Source organism: Blennius ocellaris, assembly GCF_963422515.1.
Source record: "Blennius ocellaris genome assembly, chromosome: 2".
In the NCBI taxonomy this organism is placed as follows: domain Eukaryota; kingdom Metazoa; phylum Chordata; class Actinopteri; order Blenniiformes; family Blenniidae; genus Blennius; species Blennius ocellaris.
This window is the reverse complement of record NC_137651.1, coordinates 4,938,103-4,961,423: the sequence shown is the minus strand read 5'-3', so window position 1 is coordinate 4,961,423 and position 23,321 is coordinate 4,938,103. Positions and strand designations below refer to the sequence as shown.

At 40.7% G+C, this 23,321-nt stretch overlaps 1 protein-coding gene across 1 annotated transcript in view; it reads right to left on the bottom strand.

The window, feature by feature from the left end:
* b3glcta (beta 3-glucosyltransferase a) overlaps nucleotides 1–23,321 on the bottom strand; it is a 101,231-nt gene that overhangs the window by 24,338 nt on the left and 53,572 nt on the right. Inside the window, exons 4-9 of the mRNA XM_080503758.1 lie at nucleotides 20,532–20,641; nucleotides 10,211–10,287; nucleotides 9,387–9,498; nucleotides 5,850–5,986; nucleotides 5,684–5,747; nucleotides 2,510–2,641 (exon numbers count right to left, since the gene is read on the bottom strand). Of these exons, the coding sequence (XP_080359884.1) occupies nucleotides 2,510–2,641; nucleotides 5,684–5,747; nucleotides 5,850–5,986; nucleotides 9,387–9,498; nucleotides 10,211–10,287; nucleotides 20,532–20,641 (632 nt within the window). The remainder of the gene's footprint in view (nucleotides 1–2,509; nucleotides 2,642–5,683; nucleotides 5,748–5,849; nucleotides 5,987–9,386; nucleotides 9,499–10,210; nucleotides 10,288–20,531; nucleotides 20,642–23,321) is intronic.

Sequence of the window (23,321 nt, the reverse complement as noted above, 5' to 3'; positions counted from 1 at the left end):
TTATTTTTCCAAGAACAACTTTTTCGTTCTTCTTTTGCTTCTTGTCGTTTAGAGTCGGATTTCTTTCTCTTTTAACAGAAATGCACCAATTAAATTGCAGATAAAATCTGTTTTAGTTGTAGGTGAAATTAAACAAAATTTTAAAAAAGTAGTCAAAATTGCAGGGTATTTATTTGTGACATTAAATTGTATTAGCCTATTAATAAGTATGAAGGTTGCAGTCCAGAAACAGTCCATATGCTTGAGACTACTGGTTTAGTTACTGATTTCCACTTAGTTAATCTGTCAAACGTTTCAATATTACTGGGAAGAAGGTCTGAGAGCAAATAGATGCCTTCCAAATGTTGACCCTTTGAATGTTGACATAAGGTTGGAGTCAGTGCTTGGAATAAAAGGGATCCTGTCGTCCTTCACCTTTGTGAATCTGCCTCCTGAGACTCTCCAAGTCTTTTCCCGACACGACAGCAAAGCGCTGCTCCGGCCCCAGCAGGCAATTTGTCTTGCAACTGTTTCCAACACGGCCCGATTACGATACGTCGCCTCTTGTTTAGTGTGAATGGAAACCTCTTGTTGAATACCTATTAGACCTGTGACCTTCCCGCTTCTCCACCGACTGCTTCGTCCTGGTTTCTGTTCAAATGAATGTACTTTTATGAGGACGGAGATTTCCACCGAGAGAGAGGCGATAACCACATGAATTTAAATCTGACAGTTGAGACGGCTGCAAACACGCACCAGACTGAAGAACACAAACGCTCGCACAGTATGTGATTTGGATGAAAAATGAAAAGATCAGATTGGATATACGTATATACATATACGTGTGTGTGTATATATATATATATATATATATATATATATATATATATATATAGGATTCAACCAGCAGTCTCCCTCACACACAGACTCAAGTATAAACTATCTCCTCCCCCCCGACGCCATCCATCATTTCATGTTGTGTGTGCAGTCAGCCGCTGCAGCCTAAAGGATGGCTGGTCCTTCTCATGAGTCGGCAAACCAAACTTCCTTTCAGCTTGAGCAAACACAATATCAACAATACATCAGGTATCCTGTGGGGAGTCATCGAAGAAATGAAAACAACCAACAAATAAATGTTCCAGAGGAGCCGCTACAGCAATCACGGCGCAAACTTCATTAAAATTTTCCACCCGACAAGGAAAGCACGAACCTCACCTTCACTCATCGCCAGACTCCCGAGAGGTAAGGCCATATTTATATATAGGTGCTTATAATGTGAATTTTCAGAAATAAATTGGTATTCAACTATCAGCTCATCTGATTGTCAGTTATTCATCACACAGAGGAAGCTGGAAGAATATTGGAAAAACATCGAAGATGTAAAAGGTCTTTATGGTATTGAATTTACAAATTTACAATTAATACCTTAAAAGTCTATAAAATAGACTAAATTTGATATTGTTGGTCTATATTTAGTTTTTATTGATACACAGTAACTATATTTGTAAATTTAAGTTGTTGTTTTTTTTTTTGCTTCATTTTATTTATTTGGTAATATTTAAAATGTTTACATTTGTCATGCGACAGGTGAGCTTGAATGTTTTGGCCCCTGAGTTGTATTCAAAATAAAATGAACACAAATCAGGAAATTAGTCGAAAGATTAAAATTAACTGTTAGGGGGAGCACGAAAGTCGTTTTTTTGCTGTATATTGTGTTTGGGATGTGTCCAAGCTGTAAAGAAAGTACCTCGAGTCCAGCGGTTCTATTTGCGGTGACTGTGTAATATGCTTTGAAATGGTATAAATGTTCCAGGTAGTCTTAAAAATATCTTAAATTGAACTTGAAGGAACCTGAAGGAACCCTGGAAGTATTGCAGAAGATGGATTGGTTTATTAAATGTGTTTTGTTTGGTTTGCTGGTGAAGCAGCATTTGACTTGAGAGTGTTTGTGCAACTGAAGATAACAAAGTAACCAGAGGGAAAATTCACTTGTCTGCTAAATCCCATCCTGAATCCGGTTTCACCTCCAGCCTGACTGGCAGTGGACCTTTCAATATCAATCAATCACATTTCATAACCTTGTCATATTTTAACCTGAAGCACCAGCAATAAACCTCCTCATTCATTAGGTGCAGAAATTCCGTCCATATTTATGGTTTGCATGACTTGTGTTAATGAAAAACATAAAATACTTTCATGTGACGTGTTCCATGGTCAGTAAATTAGATGAAAAAGAAAGCAAAAGACAAACTGAGATGTAAAGACCTTCACATCATGAATTAGGAGAACGTCACCCAAACAAATCGCTTGATGTACAAAAAGAAGATCCTGCTTAGCAACGAGAACATTTCCTTCCTCTTGTCATAAAAAAAAGAAATTAACCGGTCAGAACAAGCGGTAATTACAGGTGAATGAATGAATTGATTTACAGAAGCATGTCTCCATCTCGCAGCAAATGTCCTCCTGTTTGTACTTCCTCATTTAATGTTTGTTTGCCTGAGACTGGAGGACAGTGGGACTGGATACTCACACACAGTGGAGGCTCTCTGCTCAGAGTGGTGGCACAGCGCCGGGCCCGGGGAGAGTCCTCTGGCTCGGTGCACAGCTCAGGAACGGCAGTCAGATGTGGACCTTTCCCATCGTCCCAGATATACAAGGCGACCTGAAACAACACAGTGTTCTTGTTTTTAGAGCTACGCACGCACGCACGCACGCACACACACACGCACACGCACGCACGCACGCACACACACACACACACACACACACACGATGCAGTATTTCACACTTTGATGATTTATTTAATAGAGGAAAGAAAACATGGTGGAAAATTCCGTTACAACCACACTGGTCCAAATAAGAGACAATGCTATCTTTCTTCATGAAATGCATTTTAAAATGTGAAGTTGCCTCACGTTTGGGGTCTAATAATTAACTCCTACGTTATGCAGAGTTCGGACATGTATCCGACATGCATCCTTTCAATGCGACGGCTGTCCGGAACGGTCAAGCCACATGTATGTGACTCCCACATCCACTCATCAACTGCTGCTCCACAAAAGACCCTCGTTAAAAGCTGCGCTCTCCTCTTTTCTCAGCCTCCTTCCTCTTTTTCTTGCCATTTTGCATTTAGTTCAGTAAACAGCGTTACGCGCTCTTCCACACATACAAGTCTCACTTTGTGGGTCTAATACACTGCAGTCTGGTGAATGTTGCTTTTAAAGTCCGATCAGGCAAAGAATCTCAGTCTGAACGAAGCCTACGATCCGGCAGGAGGTGTGTTTATTTTTATGCTAAAGCAAAAACTACTCGTTTTATATGCGTGCCTTTCACCTTTGATCTCTCCAAGAATGCCACCATGAGTGATATCTCGTGAAAAAAGAAGTATTTATATGACATTTTTACATTTATTAAGTGATCTGCTGGAAATGGTTTCAATTCTGTGAAAGCCCTGGGGGAAGGTCTTGTAAAATACTTCCACACATAGAAGTACACAGAATATATAGAATACAAAATGAAGTTTCAATATTGCAGAATAAAGGCAAATAAGTATATTAAATTAAAATCCAGAAAATAAATCTGAATTTGGACCCCCCAAAAAAAGGCAATATGGGGGATAATCAGCCACAAAATCAAAGTTGCAGGTCCAACACAGAACATATACTTTCATAAATAAGTGTTATTAAATGCATAGCCAGTTTGCATTACTTTTTGAAACATACACTTGTTTAACACAAAATCTAAATTCAATATTAAAAAAACCTAACCTGGTTGGGTTATTTGGGTCACACTTGATCCTCAGTGCATCCTCTTCGTAGATCAGCTTCAATAAGTGTGGCGCAATGTCCAGTTTAAATACATGCAAGTCTTTAGTAGATGGGGCCTTATGGGAGGAGCAGGTGCAACCAGAGCACGAGAGTTACAGCATCTGCAGTGAGACCAGCAGTGCCCAAAATCTGTGTGAGGAATAAGCTGAGGACGCCGGACTCTGCAGACCAAACATGGACGACTGGGAAATGAAGTCCTTTTTTTTCTTCTTTTCTAAAATGTATAAATGGCTTCATCAGATGTAAATTGAAATCACACCAGATTACTGTATGACTGGAAATATTTTCAAGGTAAAAATATCAATATATGCTAATTCAAACTACACAAGTACAGTTAGTTGTTTGCATTTTTAAAATACTTGCTTGATGTGCTTTGGCTTCGTGTGGAAAGAATTACATTTTTGCATTGCTCACATCAAAGTTGCTGTAAATAAAGAAACACCTGCACTATCAGTCATATTTTAATCCTGTTGAGCATGTAGCCTCGCTACTGTAGACGAGTAACATGTGGGTGTCGTTAAGATGTGGGAGGGTGGTTTTACGTGATGCCCCAGAACGCATCACTCAAAGCTGTTAGCTCCTGCAGTTACAACCTGCGGTTGAAACTGGACCAACATGGTGTCTCAGACACAAACTTTCTCTTTTACTATTGAAACAGTTCAAAGAAATGTATTTCTGAAAATACTGGAGGTGAGAAATAAGCTGTGCAGTTGAAAAGGTAAAAAGCTGCTTTGCAGACATGTTCCTGCCGCGAGGGGGCGTGGCCTGCGAGTTGGACAGCTTCTCCTCGGAGTATGAATAGCCGGCTGACGTCACAGCCGAACTTTCTTCTTATTCTTATGGCTTCTAAAAGGGAGAATGCAGGGGCCTGGAGCGCACGCCTGTATAGTATTTTACAATGGTAACAACAGCTGTTTAATCGTCATACAAAAGCCTTTTTCTAAAATAATGAGTCGAGAGTCATCTTATTATGACCATTACATTATTTTATAATAAAAACATGCCGACTCTGAGCATATCAAGTATTTAAGATGAATTATGAATGACAGACAACAAGGCGGCAGAGGAGTACACCTTGAGAGACGGCAGATATTACTGAGCTGCTCTCCAAAGAGGAACCAAATAAAATCCAGGATTCGGTTTAAGTATTCTACTGGGGGAAGATGGAGATGTTACAGTAAAAGGATTTGTCATGAGGATGACACAATTATGGCCGTCTGTACCGTTGCAGCGATTTCAAAGGGGAGTAGACACTATTAACTGATGCTTTGCTAACTTATAGCCTGGAGCGTCTCAAACACCAATGAACTGTACTGACACTGACAATACATGTCATGTTTGGAATATAAAGCATGCACAAGTTTGTGCATGAAAGTAGAATGAGTTCACAGTCGCAAGTGCTCAAATAAATGTTCTTATTTCCAGGAAACAGCTGGAAACACACAATGCTTTGTCGACTTTATTTTTTTTACATATGAAAGCTGTAAATAATTTTACGTCATTTCTCCAGGAGGGAATTTATACCATGTCAACCTGAGCCACCTTCTTCAAACCGAGTCTGATAAGTCTGATGTTGTGTTTACTCAACAAAATCCCTGGATGCCTGCCTGACTGAATTTCTGTGATAAAAAATAAGAGCCTGCATGCTTGCACCATGACAATTCTGCAAAGTAATGAGATTTCACTTCGGGGTTAGATGAATTTTGTGCCTTTTCTCCGTGTTTTTTTTTTTTTTGTGTGTGTGTGTGCAAATAAATTACAGCAAGTTCTTAGTGGTTTGAGCGTGAAAAACCGAGCCGTTGTCGGGAAACGTTTGAAAAGTGGCGAGCCTTCCAGACAAAACACCATCAAAGGTAAGACTGGGCTTTTCATCTCACCTCGTGTTTCAGGTCAATGGTGAAATCAGATCTAAGTGGCTCCTCTCTCACTTTGTTCGCCAGCCTGAAACATGGAATCACATGAAATATGTAATAAATAAACAGCAAATTTAGTAAAACCTTTATGAGATCGAGTGCATTCATCTTTTAAAAAACACAGACTCACCGTACAACCAGAGAGATGCTTAAGGCCCAAGAAGCAGCAAAGTCCGGATATTTAAAGACGGAGGGATTTTCTGCAAAGGCGTAGTGATGGATAATGGTCGACTCCTCATCGCGGAGGGGCTTACCAAGAAACCACTCCTGATGAAGAAGTGGAAGAGACACATTTGAATACTCACAAAAGGATGTTTCCTTTTTCCAGCCACTATTTATCCCACTTTATTCAAACCAGGGACTCTATTGCTGTGACATGCGAGTGCAAACCACTACTCAACCAGATGTAGTAGTTATGTTGCATAATATTCATTGCAACAGTTCTTGAAAGGAAAATGGAATACCTGGACTTCAACATTCAACAAAAAGTAGCAGAACCTGGACCTTCCTTCCAAATACCGCATTCAACAAGAGGAAACACGAGGCTTTTGGTCGACTTCTCTACTGCACTCGTCAGGAAAACTTGGAAATAATGTCTGGTGAGTAGGTTGGCTACTGGCTGAGAAAATAATGAGATTTTTCTTTCTTTTGTACAAAAGTTCAAAGACGCCAGATATTGTTGCCACAAAGGCTCTGATCATAATTCATGACATATCTGAAGAAATTTTTTTTTTTTAAATCTGATATTTGAACAAAATCCTCCAACAGTTGAAGTAGATAAAGTTCAAAGGAGCGGGCCAACGGTTTGCCCGATACGTGCATCTGCTTTCCGCCAGAGTCGATAAGACTCATATCAGCAGCTAGCAGCCAGTTAGCTTAGCATAGCACTTCCTAAACGTGATATCTTTCTGAACAGTCCGTTTTTAAGACTTGTAGTTCTGCTGAAGTGTATAATTTCATGATCAGTGTATGAGTTTGTTCACACTGTTTATTCTAATTTTCTTCAAACCAGATCTGCAGACAGAAGCGTAAGGAAATTGTACCTGAATGTTTGATTTTGTTCACCACTGACTCAGAAATTCTCAAATTAATACAAAAGAAAAGAGGCCATCAGGCTGTTGAATCACAAAATATCAAGTGAGCTGAGATGATCTCTTTTAATGCTCTCATTTACCCCGACTCCACTTTTTAATATTGGATATTTCAATACTTCTCTTGATCTTTTGCAATTGTGTCTTTATGAATATTTTCTTGACATGGACAGCTCATCAACAAAGTCCTGAACATAGTTTGCTAATATTAACCTTCAACAGGGAAAGTCCAGGTTTAAATATAAGTATATCACAAAAAAAGATGGAGACGCAAGTCAATACATATGTAAGGAAGAAATCTGGTCACGGACTGAAACATTTTCAACGATCATGTTTCTAACTCGATGTAAAACCATCAGATCAGCTTAATATAATTACTGCACAGATTTTAAGATCCTGTAAGTGTGACAAATGTGACATTTGAAACACGTTTCCAGAATATTGCAATATTTTCCCATTTTGAAGCGCACATTTATTTTAGCTGCACGAAAGGAGATAAACCCATTGAAAATCAGCTTAATTGATGTCATCCTCCAACGTCTGATTGATTGTGGCCGATTTCAAAGTGTTTCTGTAAGGTGCTCACATCTCACCATTCTTTGAAATAAAAACCTATTTTTTTGGTCTTTCTGAACACAATGAGGCTGAACACGCTCAACTGTAACACCTGAGACAGAACTCTTTGCTTTAAGATGTGCTGTAATGAATCAAGCTGTCAGGGTGAAGCATCTTTTATTCTCCTCATCAGAATAAAGTTGTGGAAGTGCACAAGATAAAACAAAATCCATCTCTGCATTAAAACTGAAGCAGCTCCCAAGATGTAGATTGACAACACGACAGTGAAAGATTGAAACAAATAAAAGTTCAGTCATTGCTAATTTAAATAAGTGATTTCTTTTTTTTTTCCCCTCTTCCAAGAGTTGTTTTTCATCAAAGCGTGAGTGCTGCTATACTCATGCAATTTTCACCTTTAATTTGCCTTATGGCGGCTTGTCAACACTGAATCAACTGTGAAAATAAATAAATAAAAATTAAACCTTCAAATTGTAGAAAACTTTAAAAAAAACATCAGATAGAAATGATTGTCAGACCTTTGAAATAATGCACAATATGCCTGCCATTCCGCCTCATCCAGCTGTAACGCTCTTCAAGGAGACTGTGGATGCTCCCGCATGGACAGATGATGTGATGCATTCATTGGCCATTACTCAATTTAAAAGGCAGCGTCCAGCTGCTGGCTGTGAGCGCGGCTGCAGCTGCTCCGCCAGGTTGTGACGGGTGAAGCTTTGGCTGAATGTGGTTTTTGTTTAGACTTTGGCTGCTGCTGCCGCAGCCACAATCTGTGATGCAATGAATATGTCCAGCTGTTACTGTTTCAACTCGCAGTGCCTGTTTGACTGATGTGTTACCAACACGCCGCGGGAGCTCAGCAACACAGGAGCATCAATATAACACATGGCCTGGAAACTGTCACATAAACACACACACACAACACAACACACATCAATGCACTGCACGCACGCACGCACGCACGCACGCACGCACGCACGCACGCACACACACACACACACACACACACACACACACACACACACACACACTTCGATATATACTCAATGCACGAAATGTCATGCACATACACACCAACATGTGCGTGATCATGTGATCGCTCTCTCTCCCTCTCTCTCTCTCACGCACGCACACACACACACGCACACACACACACACACGCACACACACACAGCAGTTGTGTTAAAATCATTAGGAATAAATGTGTCACAGCCATAATTGTCAGAACCGAAGCGTGGTCACATCTCCAGCCATGGTGACAGCTGCGTCGTCCCACGTCACCGTCTTCAGAGCTGCGGTCCGTCTCAGCAGCGGTCAGCGAGAGAGTCGGTGGACCGGCTCCTCTCCGTTTATCTCTGAATGCAATGGAGCGGCCGAGTGGCTGTGCAGCCACAGCTCAGAGTGCACCCTCTCTCCTGCTCCACTTGCAGCCATTATACATGATACTGAGTCATAAGGCAGCTTAGCCTCTTTCCGTGGGTCAGACGAAAGATATCGTAAGGCTAATCTACAGAAAGATTCTCAGCGGGAACCTTTTAGTGGCTCTGTAGGAATGTGCCAATCTTTAGGATTAAGTAAAAAATTCATAAATGAAGAAATAACTTAAGGAAAAAGCTATTTCGCTTGATTAAAGGAATATCTTTTTTTTTATTACCACCCTGATGTATGATTTTCTCTAGCCTTCATTCAACATTTATAGCCGACCTCCCGGACGACCCATATAGAAGAGATTTTGCGAGTGGAGGGACAGGGCTTGCGGTGAGTGTGGGTATTAAGTCTGCAGCTGCTGGAGTGACACGTCTGACAGGTTGTGCCGTGAGCTGGTGGAGCTCGGCTCGCCTCGGCGACCACAAGGAGGCTGCAGCTGACCTGATACCGTATCTCTCCATTTGAGGCGATTATCAACCGAGCCAGAGCTCAAAGCGCAAAGCTTTTGGTCTCGATGATGAACTTGGCACAGAGACCAAACAAACAGTGAGAGAGTATGAAAGAAGAAAACTCTCAACCTTGTTCTTGTCAAATTTGGCGAGGACTTGGGTGAGGACGGGCATGTTCACGTTTGTCTCCTCCTCAAGGAATACAATCCAGGATGAGTTCCTCCCAAAGGAGCGGGATAAGCTGAGGACCCACAGACAGAAAATAAAGTATTATCAAAACCACAGTTCATAACAGAAAAGAAAATGAAAATCACCATAGATAAAAAAACAAAACAAAACCCTGTGAAACACTGATTGAGGTTCCCCCCCACATTTTTTTTCTCATTTCATTCCAGCGTGAGGTGCTATCAGACTGAGGCGACTGATCGAGTCCGATCAGCACAGTCAAGAGCTTTTTCTCCCTCAAGAAAGGAAACAGAACACATCAAGCGTTCACTCTTTTCTCAGGGAGGCACACTGCATCACATTTGGTTGGAATTTTGTTGATTTTGGTTTCTAAATCTTACATTAAAAAAAAAAATGAATTCAGATGTTTTACTCTCAAAACAGTCATCACATCCATACTGTATATTTAAGAAGACTAACACTTGATGGAAAGTGATATTATCATGCTGTTCACACACCACTGAATAGCAGCACTAATGGGCTTATTGTCACACTGACAAACACATTAAGAAGGGATTTATCATATCGTGAGCCAATTAATCACCGCAACTGTGTTTGTGATTGTTTCTAAGCAACTCAGGCAAACGCGACGTCCTCGCAACCTCAACATAACCTTCAAACTATCAACTGGAAAAAGATCTCTAACATCTTGTCCACCTGATGAACTCCTAATTAAAGTTAAATCTGTTTTTAATTGTATGAAGCACCAACAGCGAGGGGGGACTTACTAAGGCAGCAGAGGAAGAATACTCCAGTCTCCCTCATTATGTGATAAACTGTGAAGAAGCAGAACCTCTGGTGGTTTCTGGAAGAAAACAGAAGCCGTTATTAGTGTGACACCTAAAGAAAAATGAAGTCGGCCTGAAAGAGAGCGAAAATCTCAAATTTGTGTTTTGTGCAGTGTGATCAATGCCAGCAGGCCAGCCGAGTCAATTTTTACACTTTAATTGTTGTAATTTATTGGATATGAATGGCATTTAATGCACAAAAGTAAAAATGATTTCAAGCATGGTTCAGAGTTCATATCGATGAGTGTTTCTAAGAGTAGAGTCGATAAAGAGTTAAAGGCAATATATGAAACAGCAAGTCTGACCTGTGTGATTAAACGTATGACACTCAAGTGAATGGCGTGTCTTGATTGCATGGTACTCATTTTATCCAAGACCTTGACATATTGTTAAGTCGAACAAAACCCACTACCCTGAACATAAATACAGGTTATTTTTTGTAATTTTACTTCTATAGGGCCTTTTTATAACAGTCTTCTCAAGTGCATTACCATAGTCACATCTCGCTCTTACAATATACAGTATGTATACATATTAATTAAAACAGCATTGATTTGCACAAGAAGACTCAGAAAACAAAGAAACTTTAGAGGAAAAATAGCCAGAGGTCAGAAAAGAACAGTACACAGGACTTTAATTACAGGTCTGTGCAATTACAGGTTTGTAAATGTGAGATGGAAAGAAATCCAGACACAGCAGCAGGTAGTGAATCAATGATCTGGATACGGGTGGAGATATTCATGCAAGGACTCTCAAACAAGTCAAAAGAAGTACCTCAGTATATCACCCCTCTTTTTTTTAACAGTTTGTGAATCTTCCCTGGAGTGACTTACTTTATGCTTTATACATGATGGGTCCCGTTTGAAAATAAGCCACATCAGTAAAGGTTAATGATTTGTGATTCAGGCTTTTACCTCCTCAGGGATCCGCAAACTATTGTTTTGGAGCCGCGCTGGTGTTGGTTGTCTGGCTGAGCCGTTCCCCAACTCAAGTATACCAAAGGCCACTTAAAAATATGGAAATCTTCTGTCGCCCACTGAACTCTAACATCTCAAACAGGATTTCACGAGGAGCCCAAGACACATTTATTCCAGAAACAGAATCACTGAATATGAACATGGGCTAATGGCAATAAAGTGCACATTAATTAAGCATGCAGGCAATCTTTCACCAGTACCACTGTTCTGTACGGTCCATCACAGCTGGATCTTTAAAAAAAACCGAATGGCAAAATTCAGAAAGTTGAGGTCCATAAATGTCAACAATAGCGCAACCACATTTATGTACCACTTATTTAAGCAACACAAGTTCAACTCCAATTAGGAAACATTTATTCTCTTGTTTCCACCTCTATATGCAGGCTCCGTCATGCCTCTGCCCGCATCGTCCCCATCAGTGAATGTGATCAGAGACCCTCATTTACATTCCCAACCTCTGGTCCGATGTTGGCTTGAAGCCAGCTTCACATTCATAACAAGGCGTAATTTAAAGTCAGAGGGTCAAACACCTTACAATGACAAAGTGGGACGAATGAAGATTGAAACAGAATTCAATCATACTTTATTATAAGTTACGATAATTGGTTGATAAAAAACTAATGTAAAAACTGTATTTTGTAATATCAAACTCAGTTGCAAAATTGAATAGCGAGAACTTTTCAGTACAACTTTTCCCCGGTCTTATTGTTTCCTGCTACATTTCTATTGGTTGTTGCGTGAAGCGCACATGATCCCACATCCTGCTTCGGGGTGGCCTGATCCGGTCTATAAGCCCAAACTATCTCATATATCCTCAACTTCGCTTTACGTGACATGCCGTTACACAGACGAGCTGTCGCCATGGTTACCATGAGCCTGTGTATTTGTCACGTGAACAGAAGCCTGCAGAGCGGTAGTCATGTCTGCCGTGTGGAATTTGTTTACCCTAAAGGAGGAGAAAAGTAAAACAGGTGAGTGCAACATTTGTAAAACGAGTGTCTCAAGGGGGGGGAAGCAAAACCGGACGAGTTCAGCGCTGAGCTGCAGCGGAGAGGAGATGAGAAGTTAATTCAGAGCGATCCTTGATGTAATAAAATAAATCCTCGTTACTGAGGCTTTCAAGAATGTATTTTTGTTTTTACTTGCATCCAAGGCTGTTTATCTCCATGAGGGTTGATCTGTGATGATGAGGTTAATGATCTCACGAGAAACATGAATTTATTGAACCAAAACTACTCGTCCCGTCGCGGTGATGAATTAATATTCCAACACAAAAAACTCACATAAGAGAAACTCAGCCTAAAAACTGGATGGAAAATCTAAACTAAAAGAAGAATAGCGAGGAAGTTCATCCCGGCACATTTCTGCTGTAGCAAAGTGAAACTGAGTGATCACAGTGCCGTCCGTTTATATTGCTGATGAATTCATATCATGTAATCTCACCAAGTCAGCATTAACAAGTCAGGAATGTTCCGGCTTTGGCTGCAGCAGCAGTGTTGCTTTTAGCTGCTGGATGTGTTTTAATTCTTCATTTTAAAGGTGTAAAGCAGCCAAGAGTTTTTTTTGTTTTGATTGTGTGTCTTAAGAAGCCATGTGTAACTGGCTTCTTCCTACATTAGCCTCGTGGGGATGCTTTTATGTTATATTTTATGTTAATTCATAAAATTATTTATTGGAGCATTGCAATGCCATTGAGGTAAAATGTGACTTTTCTATACTGGAATTATTTAATTTAATTTAAATATTTGCACCAAGTTGCACTTTTATTTTATTTCAAACATTTGAAAGGTGTGTTGTGTGGTCTGGTGTGTTTACAAATGCTGTTAAAAGCGATGTGAGCTTTAAGTTTTAATAAAGCCAAAGCAGTTCAGTTGTTTCCTTCTTTCTTTAAGGGACCAGAATAGTTGTTGTACAGCGAACGTGATGTTTTAGATGTCAGTATCAATCAAATTACATCAATGTATTATTAACAACTTTTTGAGTGACCAAAGAATGGGATCGGTATCGGCCCATCCTCAATGCTCGAATATTGGTATCAGTATCGGATGTGAAGTGGTATCGAGCCATCCCTAATCCTGCTTGTGATCTATGTAACTGCAGCAACAGTCAGAAGATTATCTCAGGCTGCCTGCGGGTGCAGGGCAGTGACATCAGCGGTCTTTAAACGCCTCTCACTGTACTCCATCAGATCGCAAATTTCAAGCACCAATCAAAGAAATTGCCAAGAACAGCCGCCTTTCATCCGAGATCACTCAGTGTGTACCAACTCATGAGACGTGACAAATAAAACTAATGTTGACTTTTCAATTGCTGTGACTCCCTGCCCTCACTCTCACGCACGCACGCACGCACGCACGCACACACACACACACACACACACACACACACACACACACACACACACACACACGGCTTGTGATATTTCAGGGCCCAGACAGAGCACAATCTTCCCCCAAAATGAGAAAAGTGAATTTCAGGAAATGAAAAGAAAACCTTGGGAGTGTGGACGGGGGCAGAGACCGAGGTGTGTGTGTGTGTGTGTGTGTGTGTGTGTGTGTGTGTGTGTGTGTGTGTGTGTGTGTGTGTGTGTGTGTGTGTGTGTGTGTGTGTGTGTGTGTGTGTGTGTGTGTGTGTGCGTGTGTGTGCGTGCGTGCGTGCGTGTGTGTGGGAGTGAGTGAGCCACTGATTCACACTGTGAGGGAAACCACGCAGCGGAGCGAGAGGCCCTGTGGTTGATTACAGCACGGTCCACTCATCACACAGGAGGTCGGCTAGAAGAGTCTCCTCCGTGCCCGTGTGTTTGATTTAGGCAATGGATGTCAAATTGTTTACACTTAATAATCCCTATTAGAGATCTGTTAGCACTAATCTAATTGCCTTAAGAGTTAAATCTCGAAATAGGTTGCATAATGAGACGCCGCAAGTTTTATTACCCACTCACAATTTGACATTTACACCATTTCGGTTACAAATTAAATCACAGCTGAATTAAAGCAGATAATAAAAATCTGGCACTTTTGTGTCATTGATGAAGGAGATTTTAAGCTGTAATAAATGCAATCAATGTTCAAGGTCTTTATTGTGATTTTCATGCTTCCACATGCAGATGAGACCTGTTACTCAGGACCAGCAGTCGACAACGGCGTAAATTGCTTGAAATACTTTCAGCCCTTCAGTTTTTCCAGTGGTTAGTTTAAGGCACTGTACTTTTTCCATTCTTGAGACTTAAACACATTTATATGATCTCAAGATGTGTACACATGAATGCACGTACAAGCAGAAACAATACACATTTCATATAATTCTGTGACTGGCATTAATCCCTTGCTCTTAGTTTGAGAGAGAATGCAGACATTGCAGAGTAAGTTCATTTACATAATAGCCAAGGATTAAAAGATGATCGAGATGATACTTTTGAATGCAGCCCTGTGCAGCCTGCTGCCAACCCCTAATCAACAGATAAGAGGCCAATCTTTATGAGGACCTGCTCACGACGAGCCCGACACTGATTGCCTGGCGTCCAATGAGAAGATGATGGTCACTTTGACCTGCCTGTAAGAGAGGAAGAGCTTCAACAAAGGTCCTCAGCAGCTGCTGGAGGGGAGGGTAAAGATGAAGTGGCCACCTGTCAAAACTACTTCAGCAAAATGCTGCACTCAGAAATGACACATTTGACGGGTAATTCAAGCTAAATAAAGCTATATCTCCAACGGATCAGCTACTTTTCGAAGTGGCCTTTAAAAAGCATGAATTGCGAGCAGACAGAGGAAAGCATTTTAAAACAAAATGAATTCCACCAGTGCTGGTAAAGATTTTACTTTAATCTCATTCTGGAGTCGTCTCCGTCTGTCTCTGTGGATATGAGCATTGGCTAAATGACAAAAATAGTGTATAAATGTAATGTGAATTTCTCCCAGAAGGCAAGATGTCAGACTGCAGGAACCTGAGCTGACGGAATATACAAGTGTGTGTGTGTGTGTGTGTGTGTGTGTGTGTCTGTGTGTGTGTGTGTGTGTGTGTGCCTGTAGAAGGGGATAAAACAGGTCTATCTGCCATGTATAAAAAAACACTCTCAGAGTGATATACTGATTTTTACATGAGTCAAGGCCATAATTCTTCTACATGTAACTGATGTCAGCCTACAATTTTAAATATTCAGCTGCATTGCTTCAGCGTTAAAGTATTTAAAAGCACAGAAGACTTTTTTTTTTTTTTGCATTGCCATGCTTTTGACCAGAATCGTCTTTTTTTCCTCTTAGATTTTTACCTGCAAGACATTTCGACTGCAGCTTGAACCTTTTTTTTTTTTTTTACTAAAGAATATTTTCTGTTCCGTCTTCTCTTACTTTTTGTTTCCTCAAAAAATATTATTTCTCAAGTGGCATCTTGTAATGCTCAGATCACTTTCTTTGAGAGTCAGTGTATGAATTCATCCATTCGTCTTCCATCTCCTTACATATGTTATGGACAAGTCGACAGCCAACTTGCTGTTTTAGTGTCACACAAACAAACATCAAACAAAACTTTTTGGACTGTGGGAAGTAGAGAGTAGTAATTTAAACTAGTCAACTAGTCTCAATTACTATATATATATATATATATATATATATATATATAAATCCCCAAAGCCAGACTTGAATGCTCTCACTGTGAGATTAGAATGCTGCAGCGCTTGTGACCAAAGCTGCTTAAACAGTAGACCACAGAAAACACATACATTTAAGCTTTTTAAAAATGTAAGTCAAGCACTGCTGCAGCTCTGTAGCAAGAGAAGGAAAAGTCACACAATTAGCTCAGAACTCTCACTTAGTGGAACACGAGCACAATGAGATCTTTGCTATTATTATGATGTACTGAGTTTAACAACCGCTGGACTATAACAGAGAGTAAATAGCATTTACAGAGGAGTGTGCGAGTTCGAAGTTTCAGAATCATGTCTGGTCAGGGTGAAGTTCTCCCCAAAACCCCAGACTGTCAATGCTCAAGCACTGAGAGTGAAAGTCTACAAACTGACTCTTACAGTAGCATCACACAGATTTGATACTACATTCAATGGTCCCGCGTTTCAAGTGTCTCATACTTTGTGTTTTCGTTCCAGAAAAGCTTCTCGATTACACCGCAACGTTTTGAAAACGATATCCGTTAACATGGAAACAACAGAAATGCTAAAGTAGTTTTCATGTTGGGCCACTATTAGGTGCTGTTGTTTGTTTTCGTGTTGAAGCCACACACACATGCATGCAGAACAAACATTAACAATGGTGAGAACACAGACAGTTGGATTGTTATTACGGTGACACTGATCTATAAAACCACCAAGTCCCATGAAAATATATGGAGCCATGACACTGTGGAGTAAACACTGTTCTTATTGTCCATCGACTGAGCATGTGCAGAAGAATTGTTTACTACAGGTACTCAAGCGCAGTAGCCGAGTTTCATAAAAGTTGCGTTTTCCCTATTTACATGGAGATAGGGTGGGAGCATCTTCAAGTCGCTGCGTTTTCAGTGGCTCCGTGCACCATTTTCATTTAAACATGCACCCAAAATGCAACAAAAATTTTCTTTTTTGACTTTGCTTTAGAAGGAAGACCTGATCTAAGTCAAACTTAAAGGAGTCATATTATGGAAAATTCACTTTCTAATGGTTTCCCAAAATTAATAATCGTCCCCATACCTGGAATGACGCTCCAGAAGTGAAGAAAGTGTGTCCTCCAATCAGCCAATCATAAATCACACCCTATATCGTGTCATTGGGGGTTCAGCCAATCACAATCAAGGTAGGCGCCTACCCTTTGACTCCTCCCACAATGAGGCAGTTCTGCTCTGGCACATGGCACCACGAGAGGAAGTACTTCCTCCTCTTCCCTAGATGGGCAAGTGTGGGCGGAGCCGGTCCAGCTCACACAGACACAGCAGATTCTGAATGCAGCTCCTATGACCCAATATTCTAATGGAGGAAAATCAAGGAAAAGCTGGATTTAGGGCAATAAACTTTGACTACAATGTTTTTGGATCAACGAGACCTTGTGAAAGTGTTCAACAGCTGTATAATGTGACCTGTTTAATAATAAATTGAAAATAATTTGTTGTCTTTATTAAATCAACATCATTGCATTCACTTCGAACGTGTGTTTTAATAAAACATGAATCTGAAACAACAGATATTTTCTTTTATTTTGATATTTCTTGTATAGAAAATTAAACAAACTACCCCCTCAAATGTTTGTAGCCCCTTTTAATATACCGTAGTCTGAAACAGTCACACCCCAAGTCACTTTAATAGTTTCATTTGTATTTCATATATTTAGTAATGGATGTTTTGGGAAAACATTAGGTTTCCATTTAAAAATTGTGCTTTAATAGAAAAATAATGATACAATAACAAAACATCATCTCCATTTGCTTCTATACAACCAGGATTTCTTCACATAATGTGCAAGCTGGCAAACTCCCTCAATCCTCACATTTCTGTCTTGTAGAAATGTTTGAACCGAGAACACACGGTATAAGTCCATTGAGAAAGTGATGCAAATGTAATAAAGGCAATTTACACCCCCTGAAAGTTTTGATTGGTTCAAATATTACAGTGAAGAAAAACACAGACAGACACACTCACGTCTTGTATCGCTGTCTGAATCTTTACTCTGTGTGCAAAAGGGATTTTTCTTTCTTTCAACATTCTTATTTAATCAAAAGTCTGTATGTCAATTTTCTTCTTTGAAAACGGTAAAGTTTTTACTACCATCTGTCCAAGAAGTTGCAGTTTCCCCCCCCTGGATTTTGTGTTTATTTGTATGCAACAGAGGCTGAAAATGCCAAATCCCGAATGCAAACACAACAAGATGGCGTAAGCCTGTCTGATCTCATAAAAGTAGATAATCATTTAAGAAACTGAATCTTTTCAGGACAAACTGCATCTACTTGCTGCCACAATTCATTACAGAAAACATTTTTTTCATTTGCATATGTTGAACAGTCTACAATAATTGTTTGTATCTCAATATTCTCGAGATTTTTCATCTTTATTTGGTGTTTTTCAGCCACTTCAGAGAGAAAATCAGGATTTCCAATTCATCATTAGACAAACATGAGACACATGGGACGAGCCGAGTTCAGTAATCTTTCAAGGGAGCCGTAATTAAACAGCAAATATGTGTAGAGCATAATCGCAGCACATATTTCCTGATTATGTTCAACGTCGTAACGGCAGCACTAACTAGAGAAATAATGGGTTGCAGCAGAGTTTGAGAGTCGGTGACGAATCAGAGAGCGGAGCGATGTTAAAAACAAATACGTCTTTTAATAGAGTGAACATGGCGAGCAGTTGCTTTATTTAATTTACTGTGATATTTTAATTAGCGATGCTGAATTCACTCTTTAACCAAATGGAACACAACTCATGCATCGCACCGTGTTTCATCAAGCTTTAAAAGGATTTAATGAGACGTTCGAAAAAAAAAAAAGGTTTTGTGACCTCTGAATATGCTCGCTGACATCACATAACAGTAGTGGCTGTGTGTCTGTGTGTGAAGGAATCCTTCCAAAAGTGAATATGTCCATTTAGGATCAGCTGATCATTTTGTGGCATTTGTTTTTTATATACATATATAGCTCAGATTTAATCACTGATTCATTTGTCTTTGCCTGAGTCACAGTAAGTCACAGTTGCAGCATTAAGCAACGCAGGAAATACCAGAGTGCACAAAGGAAGAACATTTTTTTTAATACTAATGTGCTTCAACACCTCCAACAGCATGCAAGACTGACTGGGACCGCACTTGTAAAAATTGGTGTAATTATTGACTCAGGCCTGAATTTTAACAACCACTTAGAACTAAATCAGCCGTTTTCCACCTGAAAAACACAGCGAGAATAAAGGGTTTTCCGTCTAAACAAGACACAGAAAAAACTTGTTCTTGCTTTTTGTTTTCAGTAGGTCTGGGACAAGTCTACTGTGTGTTCCCCGAACCAGAAGCAAACAAAGTGAAGCAGCATTTAGTTTCTATGCTCCTCACTTGTAGAACAAACGTCCTGAACACCTGAGGTCTGCTCAATTCTCATTTCTGTCGGGGACGAAAACATTATTGCACACTGCAGCGTTCTCATGATTTTAATACATTATTCCTTGTAATCATTCCAATTCTTCACCGTTCTAAATGTATTTTTATGGGCTTCATTTTAAATGAATAACATTTACAACTTTACAGTCAGATCACCGATGAAAACCAGTTTCTTTATGATCCATTTAAATTGAAACAAGAAAAAAACCCAAAACTAAATGATTTTGTGTATTTCTGTCCAGACCTTTTGCCCACGGCGTTTCCAAACATAAAGGAAATCTAAACTGGTGGTGGAAGGAGCAGAACGAGGCCTCGAGGGACCCTTTGATGTCTCACACAGAAATATTTATTGACACCCGATCGATCAAAGGGAGGTCAGCCGCCAGAAGAAATGATCAATGTGCCTGAACACCCCTGTTATTACCCTTCCACCGTCACAATCACAGACATTGATGTATGTCATGTATGTCCTTGTGGATACACGCTATCGGGGAGCAGCAACGATGGCTTCTGCTGCTATTGACGTAATAACTGATGGCGGTGATAGTGCTCGCACCTTTCGCCCTGACAGAGCGGCTCCATGTAAACTCTAATGACCCGCCGTGACCAACCGAAGGACGGCCGCCACTCCCCTCGCCTCTTCGGCTGGAGATTTATGAGGTAACTCATGGAAGTGTGAAGAAGACAGAAGATTCCTTCAGAATGGGCTGTTTTTATACAGTATATTGATTATTTACAGAGACGTAGGCAGGAACAGGCGCTTTTTTTGGTTCTTTTTTGAACCAGAACCTCAAAACATGACTACTTTTTTTCAAAGAGTTGCAACTGTTGCATATTTTAAATGACACTTCCAAACTGTAATGTACTTTACAGGTTTAATCTGGCGGGTAGCATGATTAATTCTTCATGCTATCATTCAATATTTACATTTGGCCGATATTGCCATGTGACGCAAATGGTTGAACAAACTTTTCTTTTTTTTGTTTCTCCTTTTTTTTTATGACGTAGTAAAATCGCGTGCACTTTGTCCCAAAGCAATTTTAAATAAAAAATGTCCTGGTTTCGATTTAAAAATCTGTGCTGACGCTATGTGACAACTTAACTAGAACACAGGAAGAAGCTGCAAGGGAACACTGTTGTTTACATGTATTTATCCTGAAGTGCACTGCAAGAGAGCGTTCTTTGTATGCATCAGTGACGTCGTGTGCATTTGGATCTTACCTCGGTGAGAGCGTGCGCCTGCTTCAGCAAATCTGCTCTCTGTCTCTCCGCCTGCCGCACGTGGAAGGAGTTGCTTTGACTGTGGATGATGAACACTATCTGCCGCAGGTCTGCAGGAAACACAAAGGACGGAGATGTGAGACTGCTCACATACTGTGAAAAAGGATTGTGGCAATCGATGACCTTCCGAGAGCAAGACAAGATAAGAGTCACGGCCTGAATAACTGAGGTGACTTTTGCTAATCTCCATTATTGGCCTGGTGATAATAACCGGCACATCAAGAGCTTAATTGGCTCTGGGAGAGAGGATGTAAATGTCACAGCCCGGACTGTTTTACTTAATAAAAGATTAGCAGTCAGAGGAGTCTTTCTCTGAGGTGTTGTAGGACCCAGAAGGTTGACACAGCCCAGCTGTCCACTTCTGGCTCAACGACACAACTGCAGCGTCAGTAAAACTCGGTATTGTTACTGCGATGTCGAGGCCAAGGTTAACACGAAGCAATCAGCTCAATAATGTCTATTTAACTGCTAATACAGGCCGGTTGAGTGCCGACAAAAATGTTTAGTTTCCGTCGTTGTCATTGACCCCGCCGCTCGCTGCGGCTGCTCTTCACGTGGAATCCATTTACAGGGCGGTAATAGCAACATAGCTCAGTGAAGAATGACATCGGCTGCACAAGTGAAGCCACATAAACCCTGAGGCCCTCGCGACCAGGACAATCAAAACTAGACAAAAAAGACCCTGTCGGGGGGGAGGGGGGGGGTCTGTCAATTTGTCTTTCACTCTGTACAATTACATCAAGTAATCCTGTAAGCCGTCCCTCACATCAGAAATAAAGTCAGCAGCACCTGGCTGGAGAGACGGTGACAACAAAAAGGCTTTTCAGAGGATTTAGAGCTGAGAGGTGGAAGTTGAGATTCAGGTGTGAACAGGAAAAAACTGAAGTATTCGTCAAGAGGTTGGTAGTTTTTGTGGCTGTTACCAGGCGCTCAGAAACTCTCCAATAATTAATGGATTTTTAAGGTTTTCTTTTATCTACTTTTACCTTAATCTGAGTTCAGGCGAACAAATAATGTGCCATTATGCCACATAATTCTCTTGCTTTTGCCGTTTTAATTAGTCACTGAGGTATTTGCACAAAATACAGAAATAAGTGTGATACTGTGTCATAAATTCTGATTACCGGAAAGAACATTTCCAACAAACGCTTGCTGAAATTTTGCTGCCCAAGTGCATTTTTGTGCTTGAAAACATAAATAAGTCGCAGTCACTGCTGACACGTCTACAGTCTTCCCTTTGGAATAGGCACGCAAAAGCAGTACAGGGAGGGGGGGAAAAAAATGGGAAGGGCGAGTGCTGACAGCGGCAGGAATAGATGGATTGCCTCCACCTCGACTCCACGAGTTGCACCTCTTCACACCTCTGTTTTCAAATATTAGCGTCGGGGTCATGGGGAGACATCAGGGGAGTCAGGATACAGTATCTGTGTCAAATCTTTTTAATTAAGTGTTGGTGGGTGTGTCGCTCCTCTGCCCGGCTCATAACAAAGATCCCATTGATCCTCCAGCTCTGGTAAGGGGAGGGTTGAATTACTTGCTAAATCTCTGCATGTCCATCTCCAAGCAGATCTAACCTTTGCTGAGAGCACAGCTTAAAGAGAGAATACCCCCACACTGCCTCGAAATGTCCTGCTGAGTTTGCTAAATTAATGACCGTGTGTGTGTGTGTGTGTGTGTGTGTGTGTATACGTGTGTCTGCATATGGTTCCAGATAAAGGAGTGCATTTTAAACCCCCAGGTGAGGTACCAGCCTCTTGATACTGCACCGTACAGCAATAATGCCAGCTGCAAGAGACTAAGAGCAAAATCAGATAAGCAGTTTGCCAATCCCTCATTGTGTAGATAATGCCGGACCCTATGTCAAAGCAAAGGAGGATGAGGGGGTAAAAAAAGAAACTAATTAAAAGTGAATTCACTGGCCCGGACTTCCACACTAATAGGTTTCGATTAATCATCAAACAATGGGGGGAAAAGAGGGGAAAAGAAAAAGTCCTGTTACGGTGCCCTTTTCCCTCCACCTCCATCATTCCTGTGTCCTCCAGGTGAGAATCACCTTTGTGCACGGCTCTGATACTTCTCTGCAATCGATACATCTACCCGAGCTCGATTCCAGGATGAGGGTGTACAAACAATGCTGTTCACGCCAGAGATGCCAGAAGACACGTTTTGGTGATTTAGTCAGATTAGGCCTGATGATGCCTCCAGGCTCAGACAGACTTCCCACTTTGCTTTTAGACTATGCATTCATCAAATTATCATATTTGATTAGGGTATTGGATTTTAATGTGGTTACAAAAGTGTTCAATTGCAATGATTGTGCTTTACTTTAACACATCAACATTAGAACATTCCTCAGTGCATCTGGGAAAGTTCTTTTTGTTCCAGGCAGTCCGGTTTCATCTCACAAAAGTTCATCTCGAGTGGGCCAAACTGTTACAATTGTGCCATAATGACCTTTAAATTAAGTTTTGCGTTGTTGTGGCGCAGGGTCTCCATCATTAAAATATCTATATTGTCACAAGACCAAACAATTACTGCTGAAAGTGACTTCAAGCTCAACATAAGGCCGCTTTTAATGACACCTTCTGGTACAAAATACTGTGAAATATCAAAACGAAGTTCTTTAACTGTGGCGTTCCACACGTTTTTACAAACTCACCCTGACAGATTGGCTTTGAGACCAACGCTGGTTTGCATTTTGGCAGTGAGATAACTCGTTTTCACGGTAGC